Source organism: Pogona vitticeps, chromosome 1 (genome assembly GCF_051106095.1).
Source record: "Pogona vitticeps strain Pit_001003342236 chromosome 1, PviZW2.1, whole genome shotgun sequence".
NCBI lineage: Eukaryota > Metazoa > Chordata > Lepidosauria > Squamata > Agamidae > Pogona > Pogona vitticeps.
Genome location: NC_135783.1, coordinates 348,262,243 through 348,286,512, shown reverse-complemented (window position 1 = coordinate 348,286,512; position 24,270 = coordinate 348,262,243). Strand labels below are relative to the sequence as shown.

Here is a 24,270-nt window from a genome sequence, read left to right as displayed (position 1 = left end):
AGGGTTGAATTCTTCATCTTAAAACACATTTTAAACAATTAGTGGTCAATTGCCCTGTTTAAAACAACTTGCTGGCCAAAGGAATCTACAGACCACAAAAGCAGGTAGCATTTCTTTTTCTGGTAAAACCGAAAATGGTCTTTGATCTCATGCAAGGGGTTATGGGGGCCCATTTCTACCACGAGGCTTATAGAGACGTTTGAACCGTCAACTCCTGCGTTTTTCTTGCTCTAATAGTTCCTTTTTTGGTTTTTCTTTTTGCGCACCCGTGAACCCTTTTAAAATGCCAGTTCATGACATCTTTTTGAAGCGGAATAGAGCCCATCTGAAATTGCAAGTCCCTTCCGCCCAACGTGTGTGAGTCTGGATTGACACTCCCTGTTGGTCTTCTGCTGTCACAAACTAATACAACATGAACCCCTCCATGATATTACAAAGGACGTCTAAGGGCAGAAACTGATTTAATGATCCAGATTCACTTGCACGAGCACTCCCTTACCTTTGTGGGCCATCAGATCTTGGAAGAGCTCTGGTTTTTCATTTTGGGGGGGGGGGCTTACTATTCTGGGCCTTCCGAGCCAAAAGATGAAGGCAGGCAAGCTTTGCCTAGAACATCCTGGCTTTTCTTCGCTCCATGTATAGACCTGTGGCTCTTAATGAAGAGAATGGGGCAGGGTTTGACTTCGGGGTGCCTTAGGGCCGTGTTCTGCCCCTGGCAAGATATCCCAAATTATGCTTCATGAGCAGGAGGTGGGATTTATGCTGCATTCCCCCGCCCCAGCGACAGCCTTCGCTTGCCTGCCTGCTTCCTTCGTTAGAACCGACCCAGAGTGACCTTGCCTTCGTCCTTGATCAATTTCCCCCTCCTGTCTTCATGGAATCCAGTAGGCAGGTTCCTCCTTAAGAAGACTTACAACCTTTCCCCCCTCCTTAAAGCTTAAAAAATGCTCTTCTTGAATTTTCCTTGGTTTAGGCACCTGGTTGAGAGTTCAAGTCATGATGATGGGCAAGCTGCATAATCTCAGGTGCCCCAGAAGAAGGGAATGGTAAACCACCTGGGTACTCACTACCTCTAAAGCCCTGTAAAGGGTCATGGGAAGTTGGAATGGACTTGGCGGCACACTATTATTATTATTATTATTATTATTATTATTATTATTATTATTATTATTATTATTATTATTATTATTATTATTATTATTATTATTATCATCATCATCATCATCATCATCATCATCATCATCATCATCATCATCATCATCATCATCATCGAAGTGGGGGCAGAGCAGCACCAGCAGAGGATAAGGAAGGGGATGAAAGAAGAACTGGGTGTTGTACCCACTCATGGATCTGTTTCCGCCTTCTCGTGGTCATCTGGCTGCTCCGATGGACACCAGCCACCCATGCCTGAATACCCGGGAACTGTTTTTGTAAAGCAACTTGCCCCTAAAACTCAGGATACATCTTCCGAATGCTTGAGATACCTTTATTAGACCGCTGGGGGGGGGAATAACAGAACTAAGTGTGAGGGTTCAAGTTTTGGCTCCAAATTCAATTCCAAGAAATCAGTCGATCTTTGTTGTTTCAAAACAGGTGTGGGATTTATTGGTGCATTAAACAATAAACAAGTATCCGGAACATAGTTAGAATTCCTTTCTCCTTCTGCCAGCAGGTCCGAAAGGTCCTTCCATCTATTAAAGAGGAATGGGTTTCTATAACTGTGATCCCAAGGTCCCGAATGATCAGCAGGGACCCAATCCTTTATGGTCTGCCTCTCGTCGTGCCTTCTGACAGGGGCACGCGGTCCCCTTGTCCAGGTCGTCATCCCACAGGATCCATTGGAGTCTCGGTTCTCCCAGGGGTCCTCCCTGTAACTCCTCTTCATCTCCCTTACTCTCTATTCCAATCTATCTCCTTTCTCTCTCTACTCGTTCCTTTTCCTCTCTCAATCTCCTTCTTCACTCCCTCGCCTCTGCTTCTCCCAAATAAGAAGGTCTAGGGGGGATCTCTGCTTTTCTCCTATAATCTGCCTCCTCTTTGGGCACTCTTAATCTCTCCCATAATCCAGTCCAAGGATCCTGCATCCACACCCATTCCCAACTGGGGGCGGTCACTGGTCTTTTCTCCTCTCTACCTCCCCCCCCCTCTGCTTCCAACTCCATCCTCCTTTTTCTCTCTGTTCCCTCCTTTTCTCCCTGAACCTCCCCTATCATCACTTCTGCTCGCTCCTCTATCCCTGCCTCCTGCTGAGGTTCCACTGTAGGTTCTGATGTGGGATTGGGGTCCACTTCCTTAGTTTTGTTGTTGAGGAGGGACGGCTCTCCAGCGAATTGGGTATCCCTCTCACCCTCTGTCTCACACTAAGCCCATTTTCAGTCCCCTGCAGGTCTTCATCAGGATGGTCACCCACAGAACTATAGATGGTGCAAGGACACCCACCCACCCTCCCCAATCATGGCCAGATGAGCGGGCCAGGCTTCTCTGATTAAAGCAAGTTTCAACATGGGGTCTGCAAGCTCAGGTCAGAGGCGTAGCTTTCAGGTCCCACCTTTGATGGGATGATTGAGAACGCCTCACCCGCTGGCTATTCAGCACTTTCCCTCTGTATTCATTGCCCTATAAACAAAGGGTTCCTTTCCTTTGGGTTGTTGTGGGTTCTTAAGGTTTTTCTTCCTAATGTCTCGCCAGTCTCTGCGGCCAGCATCTTCAGAGGACAGGAGTCAGAACTCTGTCTGTGCTCTGGTGCAGTTTGTGGGATAGTTGAGGTTGCTTTCCTGCTGAGAACAGAGGCTCTGAGAAATGTGGTGAACCCCACATGAGGGAAGTTGGAATGTTTCTTGGCACTTTTCCCTCGGAACCCCTTTGGGAAGCCGAATTAGACCGTGGGATAGGTGAAGGCCACTCCGTCAGGGGAAATTGAGAGGACTCACTTGGTAGGCCTTTTTGTCGGGCCAAAGGGTTATGAAAACACCCCGGCTTTAAAACTGCACAAACGAAGGAAATGTCCCTCCTACCCGAGTGGGGGAGCCTTTGCCCCTCTACTTGTGGCTTGGAATACAGTAATCAATAGAATCTTGCTTGTTACTGTCAAGTGAATGTGTTTGGAATCAGTGGAGCAAGGGCACAACTTGTGTTTTTCTTATGTGGGGTGATGGTAGTTGTAGACCAAAACACCTGATGTTCCAGATGGTCCCCCCTTTGATACAGAGGAGTGTAGGGGCACACTTTTTTGCGTGGATCACAGCAAAGGCCCTTTCCTTGTCACTTGTTTGTTTCAAGAAGCCTAGAAACCAGACCCAGGTGCCATGGCAATGTCCCTATTTCAGTGGCCTGCAGAAGGTGTGACGTCTCCTCTCTGAACCAAAAGGTTTTGTTTTAGCCTTCCTGGGTGATAGTTACAGATACGTATTCTCCCCCCACCCCCAAAGGGGGAATAAATCCCTTCATCTCAAGCCATTTAAGCCCGCCTTGCTGCATACGACTCATTAACACGCATCTTGCGACAACCAACTCCATTATCTTATGCGTTGTGTGAAAATCCGGTCGGGTGAGTCTCCATCCATTTGCAAGACGCGGATGCGGATGAAAGGTTCGCCCTAAGGCTAAGCAAACCCGTCAGCAAACGCAACAAGGAACCTCGGCGACACCTTAAAGTCAAGCACGGCTTATTTGACGTAGACTTCCGTGGGTCTCTGCCATCAGACCCAGGCGGAACATTCTGATGGGGTGATTTCATGAAAGCTTATGACACGTGTCAGCGCGGCAGGAGCCACAAGACTCTGGTTTTGCTACAACAGACTTGCACGGCGACCCGTCCTAGAAAATTTTGCAGCGAGTAACGTTCAAGCCAGGTTTGCCAGCAGAGAATGCACGGCCTCTCGGACTGGTTTAACAAAGATCGAGGGAATCACGATCTAGCTTGCGTTCACCATTGATTGCACTGACAGAGCGACTCTCTCTTAAAGGAAATGGGGCAGAAAAAGCTCCTATCCTGTTCAAAACTAGTTTCTAAAATACCCAATTATTTTAACAGGATACGTTTCGGCAAGAGCTTATCTCTTATGTTAAAAAGCCAGTTACTGGGCGATCCTATACACAGTCTACGCAGACATAAGCCGCACTGATTTCAATGGGGTTTTTTCTGTGTAGGTCACTGATTCATAGGCTCGCCATAAAGTCGGAGGCGACTTGACGGCACACAACAACCAAGCGCATATAAGATTGTGGCCTCAGTTTTAGGAAGTGTCTTGTTTTGTCCTTGCGGGAATAGGAGTTCTCCGGCCACAGAGCCAGTAAGGAAGCCTGCACAAACGCTAGCAAATTCAGTGTGTACATCAGTTGCAGCAGATGCGTTAAAAGTATACGGTCAAACTGCTTAACTCAAGCCAGATCGCGGCCAGAGCTTTCACTGCATGGAAAAGTCCATCTACCTTCCCAGCCTTAAACCCTTCAGAGTAAAATCCAGGCTGTTTTCGGAAAGACGTGCAGCAGGATCCGCGAAATCTGTTTACAAGGGGACGAAGGCCTACAGAGTTCAGTGAGTCTGTCTTCCATGTAAATGTGCTTAAAATCGCAACGCAACATTCCTAGGGATGTTACCCAACTCCCTGAGGCGTGATACGTATTTGAGGCAGGCGTATTTCCGAACGGGTTGATTTCGAGTCAAGAAATAAAGGGTAAAAACAGTCCCACGCCCGGCTGCTGCTCAGTTATTTAGCCATGGAAACCAATTCCAATGCAGAGCCTTTTACAGTAATAACTTGCATCTGTACCATACCATCTGCACGGCAAGGAACTCTCTTTAAAAGAAAAAGAAAAGGCTGGGCTTTCAAAATTAGTCGTTTCAGTGGAAAGCAGCAACACAGTTAGCTGGCTGTTAATGGGATTGTCTTCTAAGCATCCCGATCCACGCAGTTCAGGAGTATTTGTATATTGATCTCGGTTGGAGGCGAAAATGGACTGGGGATGCTGCCTCGTTTTAAGAGCGTTGTCCGTTTCGACCGGATGCCATGAGCTTTGGTTACACTTGGTCGGTCGTTTGCGGGTGTTGGGGGGGGGGCTTGAGCCCCATGGTGTTTTTTTTAAACCCACGGCGAGGGTGCAATGCCAAAGGTTGCTTTGTGAACCAGTCCTTCCGAATACATCCGGTTTTAAAGCCGATCGTGGAGGTGGGTTGAGAAAGAGTCAACGCTTCCGCTTTCACAAAGGACTCTCTTCACCCAAAGTTTTTAAAGACCCGGGTTCGTTTTACCAGCCTGTGCCAGACCCCCTTTAATTCCTCTTCACACAAACACACACACACACACACACACACACACACACACACACACACACACACACACACACAAAGTCCACCGCTTCTTCTTTTTTTTTCCCCTTCCTCCAGTGGTCCTGTCTGTTTTTATGAAAATGAGCAATATTGAAAGGGTTTCCATTCCGCTAGCTGCAAGCCTCACATAAATGATGAAAATGGCTCGAAGGGATTTTTTTTTTCAAGTGAACTGTGTGGATCTGTGAAAATAATATCAGAGTTTTCCGTCAGACTGAACCGAGACGCCTAACCAGGCGTGCTTTAATCTGACCCGACATCTCTAAACCATCTGCGCTATGTATCCGCCGTCTGATTTACCAAATCTTCCCGAGAAAAAGTCACCGTGTACTTGATACTAAAGAAAAGGCAGTGGAAGTCTTTTTTTTTTTAAACCTCCACCCTCGCTCGCTCTCTATTCCTTCTCGCCTCCCTCCCTCCCGAGAAAGATGGTTGTATAAAAAATGAAATATGGTCTATTTCACTTCATGCGGCAAAATGATCTTCATTAAAAACGAGGGAGGGGGACCCTATACCCCAGATTAAGAGTGCATTCATTCTGACAGCGAAGGGCAGTATGGACGAGAAAGCGATAATAAGAAGCAAGACGATCTTGGGAAAAATTGGGCTGATCTCTGAAAGGCCTTAATTTAATTCCAAATGTTTGGTTTTCGTTTTCCTCTGGGTTGGTTGGTTTGTTTTCTGAGCGGGGGGGCAACAAAACTTGAGAGGGTGGTGAGGAAAAAAATTAACAACCGCCTAGGTAGGGAAAAATATTGTATGTTAGAGTCGATTGTTCTCCCGCCGCCGCCCCCTCCAATAACACGATAGGTGTTACTGTTGTTGCTAATTCTTAGGGGAGGGAAAATGGGTTTTTAAAATGCATTTTTAATGTAACTATATTAATAGGCAACACGCGGTAAATGGATTTTTAAAGCGGGAGGAGGTAGGCGTAGGGAATTGTGGGATATTTGGGGTGGAAAAGTCAAAAATTATGAGTCGGAGGTGATCAATAATGTAAAAGACTCCTTTAAGTTGACTGTCCTGACCTATAAATGACTTCGCACTTCTTCCACGGGTTTTCTGGGTGTTTATTCAAGGCTGCTCAAGCGAAAACAATGAGGTTTAAAATGGGGTGTTTGTGGGGCGGGGGGGGGGAGGAGAGAGAGAATCAAAGAAGTAAATGAAGGAAGAGATAGCGAGGGAGGAACGGATAGTAAAAGGTCTGGTCCCTCCGGATGCTGGGCAGTGTGAGAGGAACGGGTCGTTTCCTTTTCTTTCTTCAGCAATGTAAAATTATTTTAATAATGACAATAATAACCTTAGAACTGCAGAGCTGGAAGGGTCCCAATGGATCGAGTCCAACCCCTGTCAAGGAGGCACAGCAGGGAATCGAACTCCCAACCTCTGGCTCCAGCAGTGCAAGCAAGCAAGCAAGCAAGCAAGCAAGCAAGCAAGCAAGCAAGCAAGCAGATAAAATTTGCAGGACCACAAAAGCGCTACCGTCTTCCTCAGTCTGGTGGTCTCCAGATACGTCTGGACACTTGTTCTACCCCACCCACATAACCAAATGTCATATGAGGGGTGAGGCGGGCGATGATGGGGAGTCCAGACCAACCCATCCGGAGAGCCCTTGGCAGGACCGGGGCTGAAGGAAGCTGAGAAGAGTAATCTAGTCGAACAGGTCCCGACGCACACTTGCAAGTCCCCACTCACCCATGCCCCTCTGTAAGAGCAGGGTTTGAGGTTTCTCTGAACTCAGCGTCTGGACAAGCCACTCTGTGGACCACAACCCCCAGTACTCCCCACCAGCCATTCTGGCCAGGGGGATTCTGGGAGCTGTAGTTCCAAACGTAACACTTAGACATTGGGAGTCGATGTGTGTGTTTGTTTTCCTGGTGTCAATCGTCGGTCACCTCTTCGCCTAAGCCATTCCCCAAAAGCTTCAGGAGGTCCTTTTGAACCCCTTGCAGACTCAGCCCTGTGCTCGTTTCCTCCGAGGGAAGCCCCGTGGGTGTGATGGAGAGATTCCGTAAAGGAAGCCGCAGCTTGTAGTTTTCAAGAGCCGAGCCATGACAGGACCGTTTTAGTGGCCACTAATTCATAGGGTCGCCCTAAAGAGCCGCCTTAACGCATTTTAATGAGAAAGGACGGGTAAAAATATTTTAAATACATAAATATAAATAAGCCAGAAGCAGCGATAAGCCGGAGTAGTGGCATGTTCACTATATGGGCCGGTTGAAAGAAAGAATGAAAGAAAGAAAGAAAGAAAGAAAGAAAGAAAGAAAGAAAGAAAGAAAGAAAGAAAGAAAGAAAGAAAGAAAGAAAGAAAGAAAGAAAGAAAGAAACGTGACAGCGCATCAAAACGAAAACACCATGACAAGCCCCTTAAGTTTACTCCTGGGTAAGGACTGTAAACAGGAGAGAAGTCTAGAGAAAAGGCACCCGAGGAGGGGGTACATGACTGAGACCTATGAAATGATGCAAGGGATGGATAAAGTGCATAGAAGGAACCTCTTTTCCCTCTCACGCAATACCAGAACCAGGGAGCATCCACTCTAATGGAGTGTTGGGAGAGTGAAAACAGACAAAAGAAACGATTTCTTGGCCCAGCGTGTTGTTAGTCTGTGGAACTCCTTGCCACAGGATGTGGTGATGTCATCTGGCCTAGATGCCTTTAAAAGGGGATTGGACAGATTTCTGGAGTGAAAGTCCATCGCAGGCTACGAGCCCTGATGGGGAGGTATAATCTCCAGGCTTAAAAGGAAGGTAGTTCAAAATGCCAGATGTAGAGGAGGGTATCAGGAGACAGGGATCTCGTGGTCTCGTGTGCTCTCAGAGGCCTCTGGTGGGGCCACTGTGAGATACAAGAAGCTGGACTAGATGCGCCCTTAGCCTCATCCAGCAGAGCTCTTCGGATGTCCTTGTGTTCAGGGAAGATTTCAGAAGGATTGTCCTCTTCCTACCTGGCACTAAGGATGTGCACATGTGGGCATCCAAAAGAGCGATGCTAATCTAAGGTGGGGGATACAATTCCTGGCAGAATACAAAGTCCCCGGTACCCTGAAACCCAAATTGAAAGGTTCATGTAGTGGGTAGTGGAAAGCAACTTTCTCCGCTTCGAGCTCTGGAAAACGGCTGCTCGTCCAAGGAAACAAGACTCGGCTACGTGCAGGCGGCGACGCCGGGGGCTTTGGTTCGGTTGAAGACAGCATCCGAGTGAGCAAGCCAGCAAGCCGGCTGCCCTGTCGCTTATTCTCCGACCAGACTTCAGACAAGATTTCCTCTTTATTGTCTCAGTAGACTGAGGTTCTTAAGTTGACTCCCCCTTTTAAAAAATTAATAAATAAATGAAAAGCTTCTTTTTCCAAACCAAGAAGCTGATTTTTATCCCGGAGTGCATTCGACGAGAATGTCCCGGAGAAAATGCAGATGGGAAGACTCAATGTCGTCTTCCCCCCCCTTCTCTTTTCTTCTTTCTTTTCCTTCCTTCCTTCTTTTCCTTCATTCCACCCTCCCTCCCTCCTTTCTTTTCCTTCCTTCCTTCCTTGCCCCCTCCCTCCCTTCTCTTTTCCTCCCTTTCTTTTGCTTCCTCCCTGCCTCCATCCTTTCCTTCCTTTCTTCTTTTCCTTCCTTCCTCCCTCTCTCCCTTCGTTCCCCCTCCCTCCCTCCCTCCCTCCCTTCTTTCTTCTCCTTCTTTCTTTTCCTTCTTTCTTTTCCTTCCTTCTTCCTTCCTGTTTTGGTTTGCTGGCTTGCATGTTTCTGCGGGGGAAATCCCACCCGGCCCCCTCCTTTGGCTGTGTCTGTACCCGAGTCCACCCGAGTGCGCCTGCGCCTCCTTGCCGGGGCCCACCGAGCCGCCTGCTTGGCAAAGACGCCCAACTGTCCTCCCCACCCCATCCCACCCCTCCCGCCCTCCTGCTCCCTGCTCTTCGCCGGCCACCGGCGAGGCGCTGTCAAACGCCGGGAGGTGCTGAACCCTGTTTGGGAAAGTTTCTCCCTGTTTTTTTTTGGGGGGGGGGGACGACGATAATTCCCAGAGGGCCTTCGGACTGTGGTGGGGTCTGGGAGTCGCAGTCCAAGCCGAGTAACGTCCCAACTGCGCGGCGGCGGAAGAGACCAAGAGGCTGCTGCGCGCTTATGGGGGGGACCCGGGAGGGCTGCGCGGTGGGGTTGCGCCCGGCGCGCTGAGAGGCTCCTTGCGCTGGACCGGCGGGCGAGGCGGGCGCTGTTGATTGGCAGACGCTTGACAGTGATGGGTAGGAGCCCTTCCATGGAAACCGAGCCGAGGGCGGGAGGGGGCGGCCAATCTGGCGGGGCCCGTCCGCGGCAAATCAGGAGCGGGAAGGGCGGCGGGCGGGCGGTGCGCTGAGGCGGAGGGAGGAGGTGGAAGTCCGGGGCTTTCCCTTGTTCTCTCTCTCTCTTCCCCCCTCCCTCAAGTCATCCTTTCCCTCCCCCTCCTCCCTCCGCACACACACACACACACACTCACACCCTCCCCTCGCGCCTCCCGCCCTTTCCCGCCCGACCTCGACCACTTGAGGCAACGCAGCCCAAGCGCGGCGCATTCCTGCCTCCCAGCGCCTCAGCGCAGCGCGCGCGCCGGGCGGCTCCGGCTGCTGCTGCGCTTGCGAGGGAAAAAACAGCCCCGAGAGAGAGAGAGAGAGAGAGAAAGGCGAGGGTCGCCGGGAGAAGACGAGGGGCGACAGGGGCGACCGGGAAGGAGGCGAGCCCCCTCGCTTGCCTAGCCCTTCTTTCGCTCCGGGGATTTGGAGCCAAGCGTGGCGGTCGCGGGCGCGGTGGCGCGCGCACCGGGAGAGACAGGGGGACCCGTCGTCCGCCGCCGCCGCCGCCTCAGCGCTCCCCCGGCCCGGTCGTCGGCGAGCGGGGCGCCTCAGGGACGCGGCGTCGCGGTCGCCTCAGCCGCCTCCGGGAGGTTGCCGAAGCGAGGAGCCGAAGGGAGGCGCCTCAGCCCGACGGGAGGGCGAGGCGGAGGGCGCTCGGCCCGCCCGCACCCGGCCTCGCCGCCGCCGCCGCCGCCTCCTCCTCCGCCGGCCGTGGCCCCGCTCGGCCGCCCCCATGTTCCAGCTGCCCATCCTCAACTTCAGCCCGCAGCAGGTGGCCGGGGTGTGCGAGACCCTGGAGGAGAGCGGCGACGTGGAGCGCCTGGGCCGCTTCCTGTGGTCGCTGCCGGTGGCGCCGGCGGCCTGCGAGGCGCTCAACCGCAACGAGTCGGTGCTGCGCGCCCGGGCCATCGTGGCCTTCCACGGCGGCAACTACCGCGAGCTCTACCACATCCTGGAGAGCCACAAGTTCCCCAAGGAGTCGCACGCCAAGCTCCAGGCCCTCTGGCTCGAGGCGCACTACCAGGAGGCCGAGAAGCTGCGCGGCCGGCCGCTGGGCCCCGTCGACAAGTACCGCGTGCGCAAGAAGTTCCCGCTGCCGCGCACCATCTGGGACGGCGAGCAGAAGACGCACTGCTTCAAGGAGCGCACGCGGCACCTGCTCCGCGAGTGGTACCTCCAGGACCCTTACCCCAACCCCAGCAAAAAGCGCGAGCTGGCCCAGGCCACCGGACTCACCCCCACGCAAGTAGGCAACTGGTTCAAAAACCGGCGCCAGAGGGATCGCGCCGCCGCCGCCAAGAACAGGTCGGTAACGCAGGTCGGGGGGTGGTGGATGGGGAGGTTTCGGCAGGATGGCCGGTGGGGGGGGGGGACGGGGACCGGGGCAAGGGCGGCTTTTCAAGGGGCTGTCTTCCCTGGGTGCGCACCAACACACAGGTAGGCGTAGGCTGGATGCCACAGACGGAGTAAAGCTCCAGGTGGTAAGGCTCCTGGTGAGCGGAAAGGACTCCTCCGACCCAGGAGAATCCTTCTGCCGAGTTTTATGCAGCAACGTGGCCAGCGTGAGCGTGGGTTTGGGTTTTCCGAGGGGTTGGGGTCGCCGTAGTAAGCCGGTCGCCGCAAAAACAGTTCTCAGTCCCTTGGCTGGAACCCGTTAGTAACTCACAACCAGAGTAGACCCATTGAATCGGTGGAACTTACGCCGGAGTTGAGTCATGACATCCCCACCGAGTCCACGGCCCGCTCTCGCCGTTTCTCACGGCTGGATTGCAGCCGCTGTATGTGTCTGTGGACCGCCATCCCGTGGAAGTGGGTGGCAGCTCATACGCCCGAATCCTGGTGATCCTTAAGGCACCACAAGACTTTCCTTGGTTCTGAATGCCTAGGACGAGAATGCGCGTTTGCGATCCTAAACACGGTTTTTTTTCCTTTTTGGAAATAGAACTGCCATCCTAACGTCAGATAAAAGCGACCAGCGCTTATGATTTCCCGTTGCTTTGGCCGTAGGTATTTTTATTCCCACCCACCCCCCGCCCCATGTTTTAGCCAATTGCGCTTAAAGCGGACTGGTGTCCTTTGGAATCCTGGACAAATTGCTTCCTCCACTCTATGGATCCCCATACAGCTTGCACCCGCTCCCCAGCACTTCTTACGCCCATTTGGTTCTGTTTGTGCTTCGTTTGGCGACCAGTTTTTACAAAGGAACCAAAATAATAGAACATCACGGAACACCAACAGGAGGAGAAATTTATTTTCACAGCTGGGTACCACTTCCAGTAAGAACTTTCACATCTCACCCTCTCTATTCAGTGGAAATTGTATGCTTACCGAGTTTTACTTGGCCATCCCTGGGTTTCTTTTTGCTCTGCAGTGAACAGAACTGGGAAGGAAATCATCCCTTCATTTTTGTAGAGGCTTGAATTTCCCTCTTGAATGGCTTTAGGGGAGAACGATTTAACATGTGAGCTTTCTGTGCAAGCCTGTACCTAATATGTAGAAGTTGTATACTGATATACTATGGGTATTAATTTATGATTGAGGATCAGGATCTTGTGAGGTTTGAGAATTAAAATGTAATTCAGGCGACTTTGGTTCCAATGTGGGGAGATTCAGAGTAGCAGGATTTTACAAGTGATGCGGATTCTACATCACTCCAGTGTTTGTTTTTATATGTAAGTCAGCTTGAGTTTGTAGAACTATGGCAGTAGTCCAATTGAATTAATTTTTATAACATTTTTTTAGCAAGAGGACAGGGTTTAGAGAATTGAAAATGCTGTTCTTTAAACAGCTAAAGAATATAATAAGCCCATTTCATGATAGTTCATCTCCAGTTACAGCTTTTGCCATCTTTCTTCATTTCTTGTAATTATCCAGTGCTAAAACTATGACCGTCAAAATAAAAACCGGTGGTTTCTGCTTGTATATCAATACCTAAACAAAGCCTGATGGGTTTTAAATAAGCATATATTAAAATGCACTATCTATTTCACTACAGAGGGATATAATTTAATACTATTACATTATGCTTCTTGATACCCATCTATACAGATGGATATTTCTAATACTGTTAAGTGCTGTCTGATACATAACCTAGTTAACAGCCCGATTTAAATGAAGCATTTTAGCTTAGTTGCATGGTGAAGCAGGATGTTTTTCTTTCCCTTCCCCAGCCCTAAGTGTAAAGTTATTATAATATCATGTTTACATAGAGGTAAACTGAGTGGGAATTGCACCCAACTAAATATATATGAGACCTTTGGTCCGTGTATTTTTTTTTAAATTAAACATAAACATGCTTACTAATTTTGGATGAAGTTATAGACTTCCACTCTTAAGCACAATCAACGAGAGAATAAGAATCTTTGCTTCAGTGTGGGTTGACCTGTAAGTAAACAGTGCTATCTATAATGAGATGTACATGCTGTCTCATTCTTATTTTATTCAACTCTCCCTTTGTATAATTGCATAGATGCATTGAATTCTAATGCATAGATGTAACCCTAGGGGACATTCTTATTACCTCTAACAAGACAAATCTGTATTAGAATCTGGACTAATTAAATGTTGAAAGGTAAAAGTTTTAAAGCCTCTTTACAATTATTACGAGGTGGGGTTGAACGTATCAATGCAAAATGACTTTTCATTTATATTTTTATATTTTAAATGAAAAGTAACCTTTATGCTTTGTATCTTTTTCCTATGGAGGAAATGGCACAAATCACAATTAGGACAAGCATCTTTTTTAAAAAAATAATAATCCTCTATTGTCAAAAGCAAGTGGTAAACCAGTTTAAGGCTGTGTGTTTATGTTGGAAAATTAGGAATAAACACTGAAAGCAACACCTATTTTAAAACAGGAAAAGGTTTCTTTATAGATGCATTAATGAAGACAAATGGCCTATATTTTGTATGAGGCAAATAACAAAGCACAGACCACAGTTCCTTTGTGCCAGAATGCGTGGATGTAAACCAGTCTAGTCCCTTCAGCTTCAATAAGATTGATACCATATGACCCAGCCTGTACACCTGAGTAACAGTAGTATCCTATACACACTTCCCTTGGAATTAAGTCTCTTTAAATTCACCAGGACTGATTTCTCAGTCAACATACATAGATTTGAACTATAGCAGTTACCCTTGGACTAAAATTTTAATTTGAGAAATTCGAGAGAATGCAAACTGGTAGGGCAATAATTTTCACAGAGAAAGAAAGTCAGATAATTGGTGGAAAAGGTAATTTTTGGAAATGAGTTGAAGTATAAATTCTTGGATCTGTTCATCAGTCTGCACTCACAAATGGCACAGAGTATGGCAGCGTTCGGGGAGTAAATCCTATTGAATTGCATGGACACAGGATTTGCCTGCTGGAAATGGCATTCTTAAATCCCTTTAAATCCATATCTGTCTGCAGAAGTCAAGGAAGCACAATCGAAAGGAAAGGACCTCAATTCCTCTAATGAGAAAGATAAAGGGAGCAAAATAGTCAGCATACAGTGCTCTACTGTAGTAATTTCCATATTTCTGCCTTTGCCTTTATTTAAAGTACTTCCAAATATACTCTAAAATGTTTTGGAGCTAAAGTTGGTTTGTCTCAATTTGCTGCCTTTAAAGCTTATATAAGTAAATACTCTTCTACAATCTGCCACTGAATTTTGTGGGTGTATTTTTCTTTTTTAAAAAAAACCCCAAAACAACAAGTAGGTAAGAAGAATGAATCCACTGCAGACATATGTTTTTGTTTTTAATTTTGAATGGGCCTTTGTAAAATTCACATGTGAGAGACATCTCTTAATTTTCTCAAGGGGGCGGTTGGGACACTTAATTCACATTCATAGTGGAGTAGCAGGATACTAGATTCACCATACCATCTAATTCAGTCATGTAATGTGGATGGAATTGGCATGATGCGCAATATTTTGAGAACGGAGACTTCTGTTTTGCCATGGCAGAGAGAATGTAGGAAATTATAATATATAGGACATATATTCTCTTAAAAGTTGTTCCAAATCAAATATACACTGATCATTTTTATGAATAACCAGAAACTGAAATTTCATGCAAATTTATCTGAGCATCCCCATTGATTTGATTTCTTTTAAGTTTTTATTCGCTTTAAAAGAGCTCTTTTATCTTGAAAGGGTTTAACCTTCTGCACTTAGGTTAACACTGTCCACTGGTCCTTTGTTCCGAGAACAGGAGTCATCTGTAACAATGGACCAAGCCTGATGAATAAATGAAGAAGCAACAACAAGGTTATATATTTGAACGGTTCAGTCTATTTCACAGATCTATTTTATTTCAACTCTGCTGTTCAAATAAAATAGATCTGCAAATTACGGATCTGTCGTCTTAAATATAAACAGAGGCGCCATTTAGACAACAAGGATAGGTTAGCTCAAGAACTGTTTGTGCTTAGAATAAAACTTTTGCGTCTTTTTCTTGTTCTTTTTTCTTGATGTCGTCCTCATGGCTATTATACCTTTGGATGTAGCAACCTTAAACACATAGGGCTCGAGAGACCTGAGTTTGAATCTCTGCTAGTTGTGGAAACTTGGGGAGGGGCACAATGGGTAAAACCACTCCTTTAGTATCTCACTTATCTTGAAAGCTTTTTAGGGCCACTACAGGTTAGTTACAGCTTGATAGCACATAACACATACAAGTATGATATCAAACTTGATGAGGTTCACATCATTTATTCCATCTAAGCTTATGCCTCAGAAGTACCTCAGTTTTTTTAACCTGTTACTACTAAACATTGCTTCTACTGCTGTTTCATATTTAACCGGAATCACGCACAAAGTGTATATGTGAAAAACAATATACCTTTACATTTAAAAAGAAAGAAATATGTGCACCAGGAACAGCTTGACCTGTTTCGCTATTGTGAGACATAACAGAATCAAAACACTGTAATCATTGTTCTTAAAATATGTTGATTTCTTGAAGTTCTACCTTAGAGGTGCAATATACTGTAGCAGGTTTTTGGACTTTGCTGAATATTTCCCTTTTTTGGTAAAAATTCTAAAATAAGGCATGGATTGCTAATACTGCATTCTTATATTCACTTTCCAGAGAGTAAGCCTCACAGGATTCAATGGGACTTACATCTGAGTAGACATGTATAGGTGTCGCACTATAAATATGTTATCTTGGAAGACTATGATATTTCATATATATATTTTTAATAGAAGCCTGAAACTGATTGGATTTTTATATGGATATTAACCTCTTTGAAAACAGAACTGATGTCCAAACAAAACATTATAACACACCTTATAGGACCTGAGTCCACACTTAGTATTACAGGTACAATTATATCATATAACAAAGTGTTGCTGGAAAATCCTAAAAGAAAACATAGTGTTCATAGGATCTGAAATTATACAGGATACTCCTGAGGGATGCAGTCTTTTTTTAAGCTGCGGCCAGAATGTGGTGTATCTGTTAGTTTTAGAACATGTAAAATCTGAAAATTGCATTTAAGGGTCAAATGTCTGAATTAAAATTACAGGTTACTGAGCTAGCAGAGTGTTCAGGCCACCCAAAATTTGCAGAATTATATAATGTATATAAATTATGCCTTAGCACTGTGGGCAGCATGAACAAGAATCCCATTCTGCTACTTCCTCTTTTGTCTAAACGAATTGTACAAGTCACCTCCACTCTATACCTAGTGTTTTCCAACTTACAGTACTTCCTTTGGGAAGAATACTCAAACTGATCTGTCCACTGAGAATCATATGCATTTGCTCCTGCACCACTGATGGTTCCATACAAATTCTGGCTGTGGTGTGGTAGGTGGTAGCCCCATTGCCCTGTGCAAAACTGATAAAGATGTCTTAGTACATATCCATTTCTTTCTGTGACTCTGCATTTCAAACAAAAGATTTGTAATGTTTTTTCAGGACAGTTTGCCTGCTACTCCCAATTCTTTCATTAATAGTCTCTAATACATCTTCAAGGGATTCTAAAGTCACTTGGCATACAGCTCAAAAGCATTGGAGATACACCTTTCTATCTGATGGTTGCTGGAATTTATATAAAATTTTGGATATATTTTGGATAGCAGCTCCTACCGTAGTAGTTGCAGATAACATGTGAGGATCATGGGAATTTTGAAGTCCAGTCTCCAGGCTGGTGAATTCTGCTAAACCTTCTTACATGCCATGGCTAGATTTTTATTAAGCTAGCCAGATAGCTCAGTGGTTTAGATCTCTGGTTGCAGAGCCAGAAGTTGTGAGTTCAATTCCTCCACTGTGCCTCCTGGGAGAAGAGCCAGCCTGGGTGGCCTTGAGCAAGCTGCACAGTCCCAAGGCTTCCCCCTAGAGGGAGGGAAGGGTAAAACACTTTAGAGTACTCCAAAAAGCTCTGGAAAGTCACCGAGTGTCTGAATTTACTTGTTGGTACATGATGATAATGATATAGTTATTATGAAATTGACAGTTCTGAACTATGGAATCAACTTTAGCTGTGATGGCAGATCGGTAGAGAGTGGTCAGAACACATGATGGTATCGAGATCGATGACTGGGTAGGTGATTCTGGACACCTTTGTGGCCCACTTGAATGGGAAGCAGGGCTGCAAAAATGGCATGGTTTCAAACAGTTTCAAGTAATATGATAGAATAACTGGTGTCCGTGCTGTTTACACTCATTTCTTTTAAAGCCTATGATCAAACTGGTCTATGAAAGACCACAAAACAAAAGAAAACTTTAAGTGGGCAAATAAATATTACAATTATTTCTAAGATGGCAAGGTTTGCCTACTTAGGACACTAGGAAATATTTGCTTTGTAGGAACTACCGGTAGGTAGGCAAAGAAAATACATTTTAATGGAAGGCTTTTCCTAGTTTGGATCTTCTGTAGCCTCACCAAGAATGTGTAGGATAAAAGTGTGAATTAAAATAATAGGAAGGGATGTATCATGTACCCATGGTATGGTTAAATAGTAAAAGGAAAAATGAAAAATAATGAACAAAAACAACTAGCAGTAAAAATCAAACAGCTGTGTTATTGTTATGCACCCCTCTGTTTCTCCAAGGCCAGCCAACCCACTGCAGAAACACAAAAGCAAGCATTTTGTTATGCCATGCATATGTAATTTGTGGAATTCATCGCCACAAGGCATGATGAGAACCTCTGGATGATATGGCTTTAAAAGGGCATTAAAGAAATTCACAGAGGATACATCTATCTATGGCTATTAATCGTGGTGTCTATTTGGAGAAGCAATGCAATATCCTTGAATGCTACCTGATAGGGAGCAGGAATCAAAGAAGTCACATTCTTCTCAAGAGATTATATTGCCCACATATTCTGCTTAGGAGGTAGCCAAGGAGGAAGAAATCTTTCTGGCCTTGTCCAGCCACCATCTTACATTCTCGAAAGCCAACAGGAATGAGATTCCATTTGTTCTGAAATCTGGCTGTAGGTGCTCCAGATTCTCAGATCTCTGGGCAATGTCCCTCTTTTCTCTCTAGAACAGTGGTTCCCAGTCTTAAGTCCTCAATGTTCTTGGACTAAAACTCCCAGAAGCCTTTGCCACTAGCTGTGCTGGCCAGGATTTCTGGGAGTTTTCGTCCAAGCACCTCTGGGGACCCAAGGCTGGGAACCATTGCTATAGAGCATGGATGATGGAGGAGCCAGTTTCCAAGCAATAATTTTCCCCTCACTTGACAATTTGCAGTAAGAAGATAAGAAGGTGCAAAAGACCTCTGGCTCGGTGTCAGCCTGGCAGCATCAGTGAGAAGTCCAGATATACAGTCATAGAAGAGTCAAGATGGTTCCTTGGCCGGTGGGAGGAAAGCCAGTCGGTCATAGCTTAGGTACTTCCCTAAGTGTTTGGCCTGTTCTAAATAACTACCTAGCTGGAGCCAGGGGTTGGGAATTTGATTCCCTGTTTCCTGAGAGTAGAGCCAGCTTGGGTGGCCTTGGGCAAGCTGCACCGTCCCAGGATGCCTCCAGAAGAAGGGAATAATCAACTACTTCTGAGTATTCTCTAACTGTAAAAACCTGAAAAGGGTCGTTATAAGTCAAAATTGACTTGACAGCACGTGATTATTAAAGAAGCATCTAGACGGGTGAATATAGTGGTAGCCATGGTGTGAAATAAAGAAAATAGCTGCTAACCTCCACAGAAGTGTCCCTAAGACTGTACACTGTACCCATGTATACCTTACATTGAGGGAGTGCAAGGGAAGGTGTTAAGAGGAATGAGGAATTAATGGGAGACACTAGGGATAGTAAATGATGCAGGAGGGAGATACTAAACTGATGAAAGCCACTACAGTGGCAGTGGATAGAAGGTGCTAAGGAGATATGCTTCTCCCAAGCTTGTGACCGCCATCTTTACTGAACTATAGCCTCCTTTATCCTTAAGTCCAGGATGCAGAATAGCAAGAGGTCATCTCACTGCACACCAGCCGCATCATATTGGCACAGGGAAAGGATCTTTTTTCGTCCCTGACCATAAAAACACACCAAAATGTGTCACTTAAGAATTTTTTTTGCCCTTTCATTCCATCCAGAAATCTGTTGTTTGCTGTGCGCATTGTACTCTGCGTAAGAATAGGACCAAATCTGAAGGCTGGCATACCTGCCAGGTAGCTCTAGTTTGGTCCTGTAAAGTGGCGACGGGACACTTAGATTGTGGAAAGAATTTGGCTGGGAATCCTTTCATCCCAGTCATGGTTGACCTTATCAGGTTAGTCAGAGCCTATCGCTTTGGCCTCCTGGTGAGGAACATTGGGGGTTCCTTGGCCCCTACTATATGAAATTGCATGCCCACATCAGACAAAATATAGCAAGACCAGTTGGGGGAGACCCTAGTATGGTAAGCATAACACTTAAGAGATTAGCATGATGACCCTTATCACTTCAAGATGAAGGTTGCATGTTGTTGTTGTTTGTCGTTAAGTCATGTCCAACTCTTCGTGACCCCATGGACCAGAGCACACCAGGCCCCCCTGTCTTCCACTGCCTCCCGGAGTTGGGTCAAATTCATGTTGGTCGCTTCGATGACACTGTCCAACCATCTCGTCCTCTGTCGTCCCCATCTCCTCTTGCCTTCACACTTTCCCAACATCAGGGGCTTTCCCAGGGAGATTTCTCTTCTCATGAGATGGCCAAAGTATTGGAGCCTTAGCTTCAGGATCTGTGCTTCCAGTGAGCACTCGGGGTTGATTTCCTTCAAAATGGATAGGTTTGTTCTCCTTGCATTCCAGGGGACTCTCAAGAGCCTCCTCCAGCACCACAATTCAGAAGCATCAATTCTTCAGTGGTCCAGCTCTCACTTCCATACATCACTACTGGAAAAACCATAGCTTGGACTATACGGACCTTTGTCAGCAAGGTGATTCTCTGCTTTTAAAGATGCTGTCGAGGTTTGTTATCGCTTTTCTCCCAAGAAGCAGGCGTCTTTTAATTTTGTGGTTGCTGTCACCATCTGCAGTGATCATGGAGCCCAGGAAAATAAAATCTGTCACTGCCTCCACATCTTCCCCTTCTATTTGCCAGGAGGTGATGGGACCAGTGGCCATGATCTTAGTTTGCATAGAAAGGAGATAAGGGAGCAAAAGCGACAACAGAGGGTGTGACTAAGACACCATTGTCTGCTTGAGCTGGCAGTAAATTTCTTCTAACTGGCAAGGGAACAGACAGAACTCAGAATGTTGTGTTAGGGAGGAAGGTACTCTGTCTCATAGCTTTGGACTCTTTCTAAGAAGAAAGAGCAAGGCTAATAAAACAGGGCAATGAATATAGCTAGGGTGAAGTATATTTAAAAAGCCAGCATGTTTAAGGATGAAGGTGTGGGGTGTAATGTGGAGATCAGGATAAATATGGGTTGTGGAAAGGGGTTTCTTTAGCACACGTTCCTGCGCAGAGTGATGGTTCCTCTCTCCTTTGGAAAAACTGGTGAGAACAGGGTCTCCGTTCTTTGGAGAAGGAGGAGGAGGAGGAAACAAGAATATATTATTGTGTTTGTAATTTTAGGGAGTAGGAGGATATGGTTCAGATTGGAAGTGAAGTGAAATCTTTCCCAGGTGGAAGGATAATGGATTTGAGGAAAAGGAGAATATTGCTCTGTATAGAGGTTTAGGTCATTTCTACTCAGGAGTAAACCGCCCTGGATTCAGTGTCACTTATCTTGGTAAGTGGATATAGGACTGTGGCCTTGAAGCTTCTGAGAGCTAATAAGCTTTTACTGTGCCCTGCTGGATTTCTTACTGATCTGTTTGCTGCCATTTTTAATTATTTCTGCATTGTTCATTATGGTTGTTTTACTTAGAGATGCATTTTATTGTGTAAATATATGGTATATATGGTGTAAAAAAATACTTAGAAGTCCTTGGGAATCAATTCATTAGAAAGGGGGAAGTGGGGATCGTGAAAAACAACTGGAAAATAAATCAAAACGCAGGTAGGCATTGTATATTTAGGAAAAAATATATATTTAGAGTTATTAGTGTAAATTTCTGCTTTGAAAGTTATTCTAAATTTGGTTGGGCTGCCTCCCAAATCGGGGGTTTGTAGGGTTATAGTCTAACTGTATTGAAATATTCTGAATCTTGTGGATTAAATCTACAATCACTATAGCAGCCGAAGAAAGCCATTTCTTTGTCTGCAGTATCCCCTTACTGGATCTTGCCTGATGGTAAAGAAAATATATTCTGCATAGCTTGCAATTATTATTATTATTATTATTATTATTATTATTATTATTATTATTATTGTTGTTGTTGTTGTTGTTGTTGTTGTTGTTGTTGTTGTAGTAGTAGTAGTAGTAGTAGTAGTAGTAGTAGTAGTAGTAGTAGTAGTAGTAGTAGTAGTAGTAGTAGTAGTAGTAGTAGTAGTAACTTTGGGGTTGGCTTTTCAAGATATACCCAGGGTTTAGATTTCAGATTTTTTAAAACATATATATATATTTTATTCTGTTTAGTGAACCGTTTTTTCCATCATTGCTTTTATGCTAAACAACAGCCAGTGAAGTTTATTTTATTAAAAACGAAGTGCCTGGCACTTGATGATTCTAAGGATGCTTTCACACGTAAGGACCTCCCTATATCTCTCCCACTAGAAGTGAATTCTCTGTAGGCTTAAAATTCCCTGAGATGACCTCCTTTCCAGTCTAGGATCAGGATGTGGGGTGTAGCGGAAGATAAAACGGGGACAAGAAGAGGAAGCCGTCGGTGCTTGGTGAGGTTCTGTGATCAGGCCAGCCCCATGAAGAGAGGAAGGGAAAACAAAGCCGAAGATGGAAATAGGATGGGGTTGAGAAAGGTTTCTGATGAAACCGTGTTCTGGGTTGTTCTAGCCTTTAGGACGGTGGAAAAGAGGCAGAGAAGTTGATGGGTGGACATAGAAAACGAGGATGGCATGAGCCGATATTGAAGCAGGCATCCGGGTAGGTGCGGACAGGATGCCGACGTGGGTGGGTGCTCGGGAGAGGTGAAGCAGGCAGGAGAAGGCGTGTCGGGGGGGGGGGGGAGACCCTTAAGGGGCTTAGGGAATGGGGAGAGGACTTGGAAAAGTTCGTGGCCTGTCGTGGTCCTGAGAGATTTCCGGAGTCTGCTTGTTCTCCGAAGATGCAACTCTCCGCCGCTCCGGGTGAATGGGTGGGTGGGTGGGCTCGCGCGGAGGGGGAGGCGTGGGGTGGGGGGGCTGTCGCCCTGTCCTTGGCAAGGCCCGCCCCCTCCCTGAGTAACGGTTCGTCTTCCGCTTCCTCCCACCCGCCCCGATCTCTCTCTATCTCGCTCTCTCTCTCTCCCACCCCCACCCGCCCCGCCCTGCAGGCTCCAGCAGCAGGTCTTGGCTTCTCAAGGCGCCGGGCGGACGCTGCCTTCGGAAGAAGAGAGCGCGGGTGAGCCGCTCCTGGGTCCGGCCGCCAGCCCGGCCGCCAGCCTCTCCAGCAAAGCGGCCGCCTCCTCGGCCATCTCCATCACCTCCAGCGACAGCGAATGTGATCTGTGAAGAAGGGGAGCAGGGGGAGGCGGCGGAGGGAGGAGGAGGAGGAGGAGGAGGAGGAGGAGAGGGGCGGCTGCCCCCCGCAGCCCAGCCCGCCTCGCAGGACAGACCAGACCGACGGACGAATGGGCGGGTGGGCGGACGAACTGGGTGGGCGAGCGAACGAGCGAGCGAGCGAGCGGGTGGGCGGACGAACAAGCCGAGGGCGCAGCGGCGACCCGGAGAGGCGCGGCCGAAGCCTGCCTCGCCATCCAGTGCCTGGCCGGCCGGCCTGCCCGCCTGCGTCGCTTTGCCTTGCCCGGAGCCCCGGGGCCGCGAGGGTTGGGTCGGTGGGACAGCGGCTGCGAAAGGACCGACCGAGGGCGCAGGGAGGAAAGACTCTCCGCTAGGGCGCCCAGTCGCCGCATCTTCCTCGCCTTCTCTTCTTCTTCTTCTTCTTCTTCAACCAGGATGTGCTCTAAAGATGCTGTAAAGATGTCTCCCCCTCCCCCCAAAAAAATCACACGCGCAAACATACACAAGGAAAGGGAGAGAAACACCAGCTCCGTTCTCTGCCATAAATCCTGTTTCTCCCCAGCCCTCGGAATCTCCAGTCGAGAAGACCTTCGTTTGATTTTCTTCCCTCCTTCGGTCCCGTTTCGTTTTTAGCTGGTTTTTATGTTCAAAAGGTTTTATATAAATATATATCGATATAAATATATAAATATTCTATATAATGTTTATTGGGTTATTTAAGGCATTGTTCTGTTGGTAGATGGTTCTGTTTGCTTATCATAATTACTATTATTAATTATTATTAATATTATTAATATTATTTGGGGCTTGATGCCTATCTGCACAGAGGATTTCAGGTTTTTGTTTTGTTTTGTTTTGTTTTGTTTTTAACTTCTAGCATGTGCAGGACCAGGTATTGTAATGGGAAGGGAGGGTGGCAGAACACAAAAGAAACTAAACAACAACAATCACAACAAACCACGAGCTATTCCAGTGTAATAAAAAAAAATATGGGTGAGCGAAACTAATTCTCTCTTTCTGTTCCTTTGACCTGAACATTATTTCTGCATTTTTTAGAGAATGTCTGGGATGTTAAGGCTGAGGAATACAACTCGAGGAGTGAAGAAAGATTTAGAACAAAAATTCCAAAAATCCTTGTGATTTGAAAGCACAAGTGTTTATTCTCTCTCTGCACTTAAGCAGCTCTGATTCATATAAGTAGACATTGTTGGATTAATGCATAAATTAGATTACTTAAACAGGACCTCAGATTGTGAGCGTCATCCAAAGGCAAATTTTTTTTAAAAAATCTCAGCTTTTACATCACTGCTAGAATGATGATTTTTAAATTTTTATGATGGACGGTCGGACGGGGCATCTTAAACTTGACATGGTTTAAGACTTCAAACTTAAGCAGGCCAAGTCCACGGTAGCGAATTGCCTACAGAGACAGATAACTGTCCTCCATTCTTTGGAGATTTTTTTTTTTTACAATTTTAGAATCAAAGCAAACTTGTACAGTAATACTAACTGAGCCAAGGTGGAAAGGAGTAGCAGCATTGGAGGGCAATGAAGGAACACCCTTCAACACCCTCGCGCGCACAGAAACCATCTGTCTCACCCACACTTTTATCTGTGAGCAAGGAAATATCACTG

General features: G+C 46.4%; 1 protein-coding gene across 1 annotated transcript; it reads left to right on the top strand.

Moving 5' to 3' along the window:
- The first annotated feature begins 9,721 nt into the window (after nucleotides 1-9,721).
- Nucleotides 9,722-23,642, top strand: SIX6 (SIX homeobox 6). The gene is made up of 2 exons (XM_072986810.2): nucleotides 9,722-10,959; nucleotides 22,449-23,642. The coding sequence occupies exons 1-2, from the start codon at nucleotides 10,388-10,390 to the stop codon at nucleotides 22,624-22,626; spliced, it is 750 nt and encodes a 249-aa protein (XP_072842911.1). The 5' UTR covers nucleotides 9,722-10,387; the 3' UTR covers nucleotides 22,627-23,642.
- The last annotated feature ends 628 nt before the right edge of the window (nucleotides 23,643-24,270 follow it).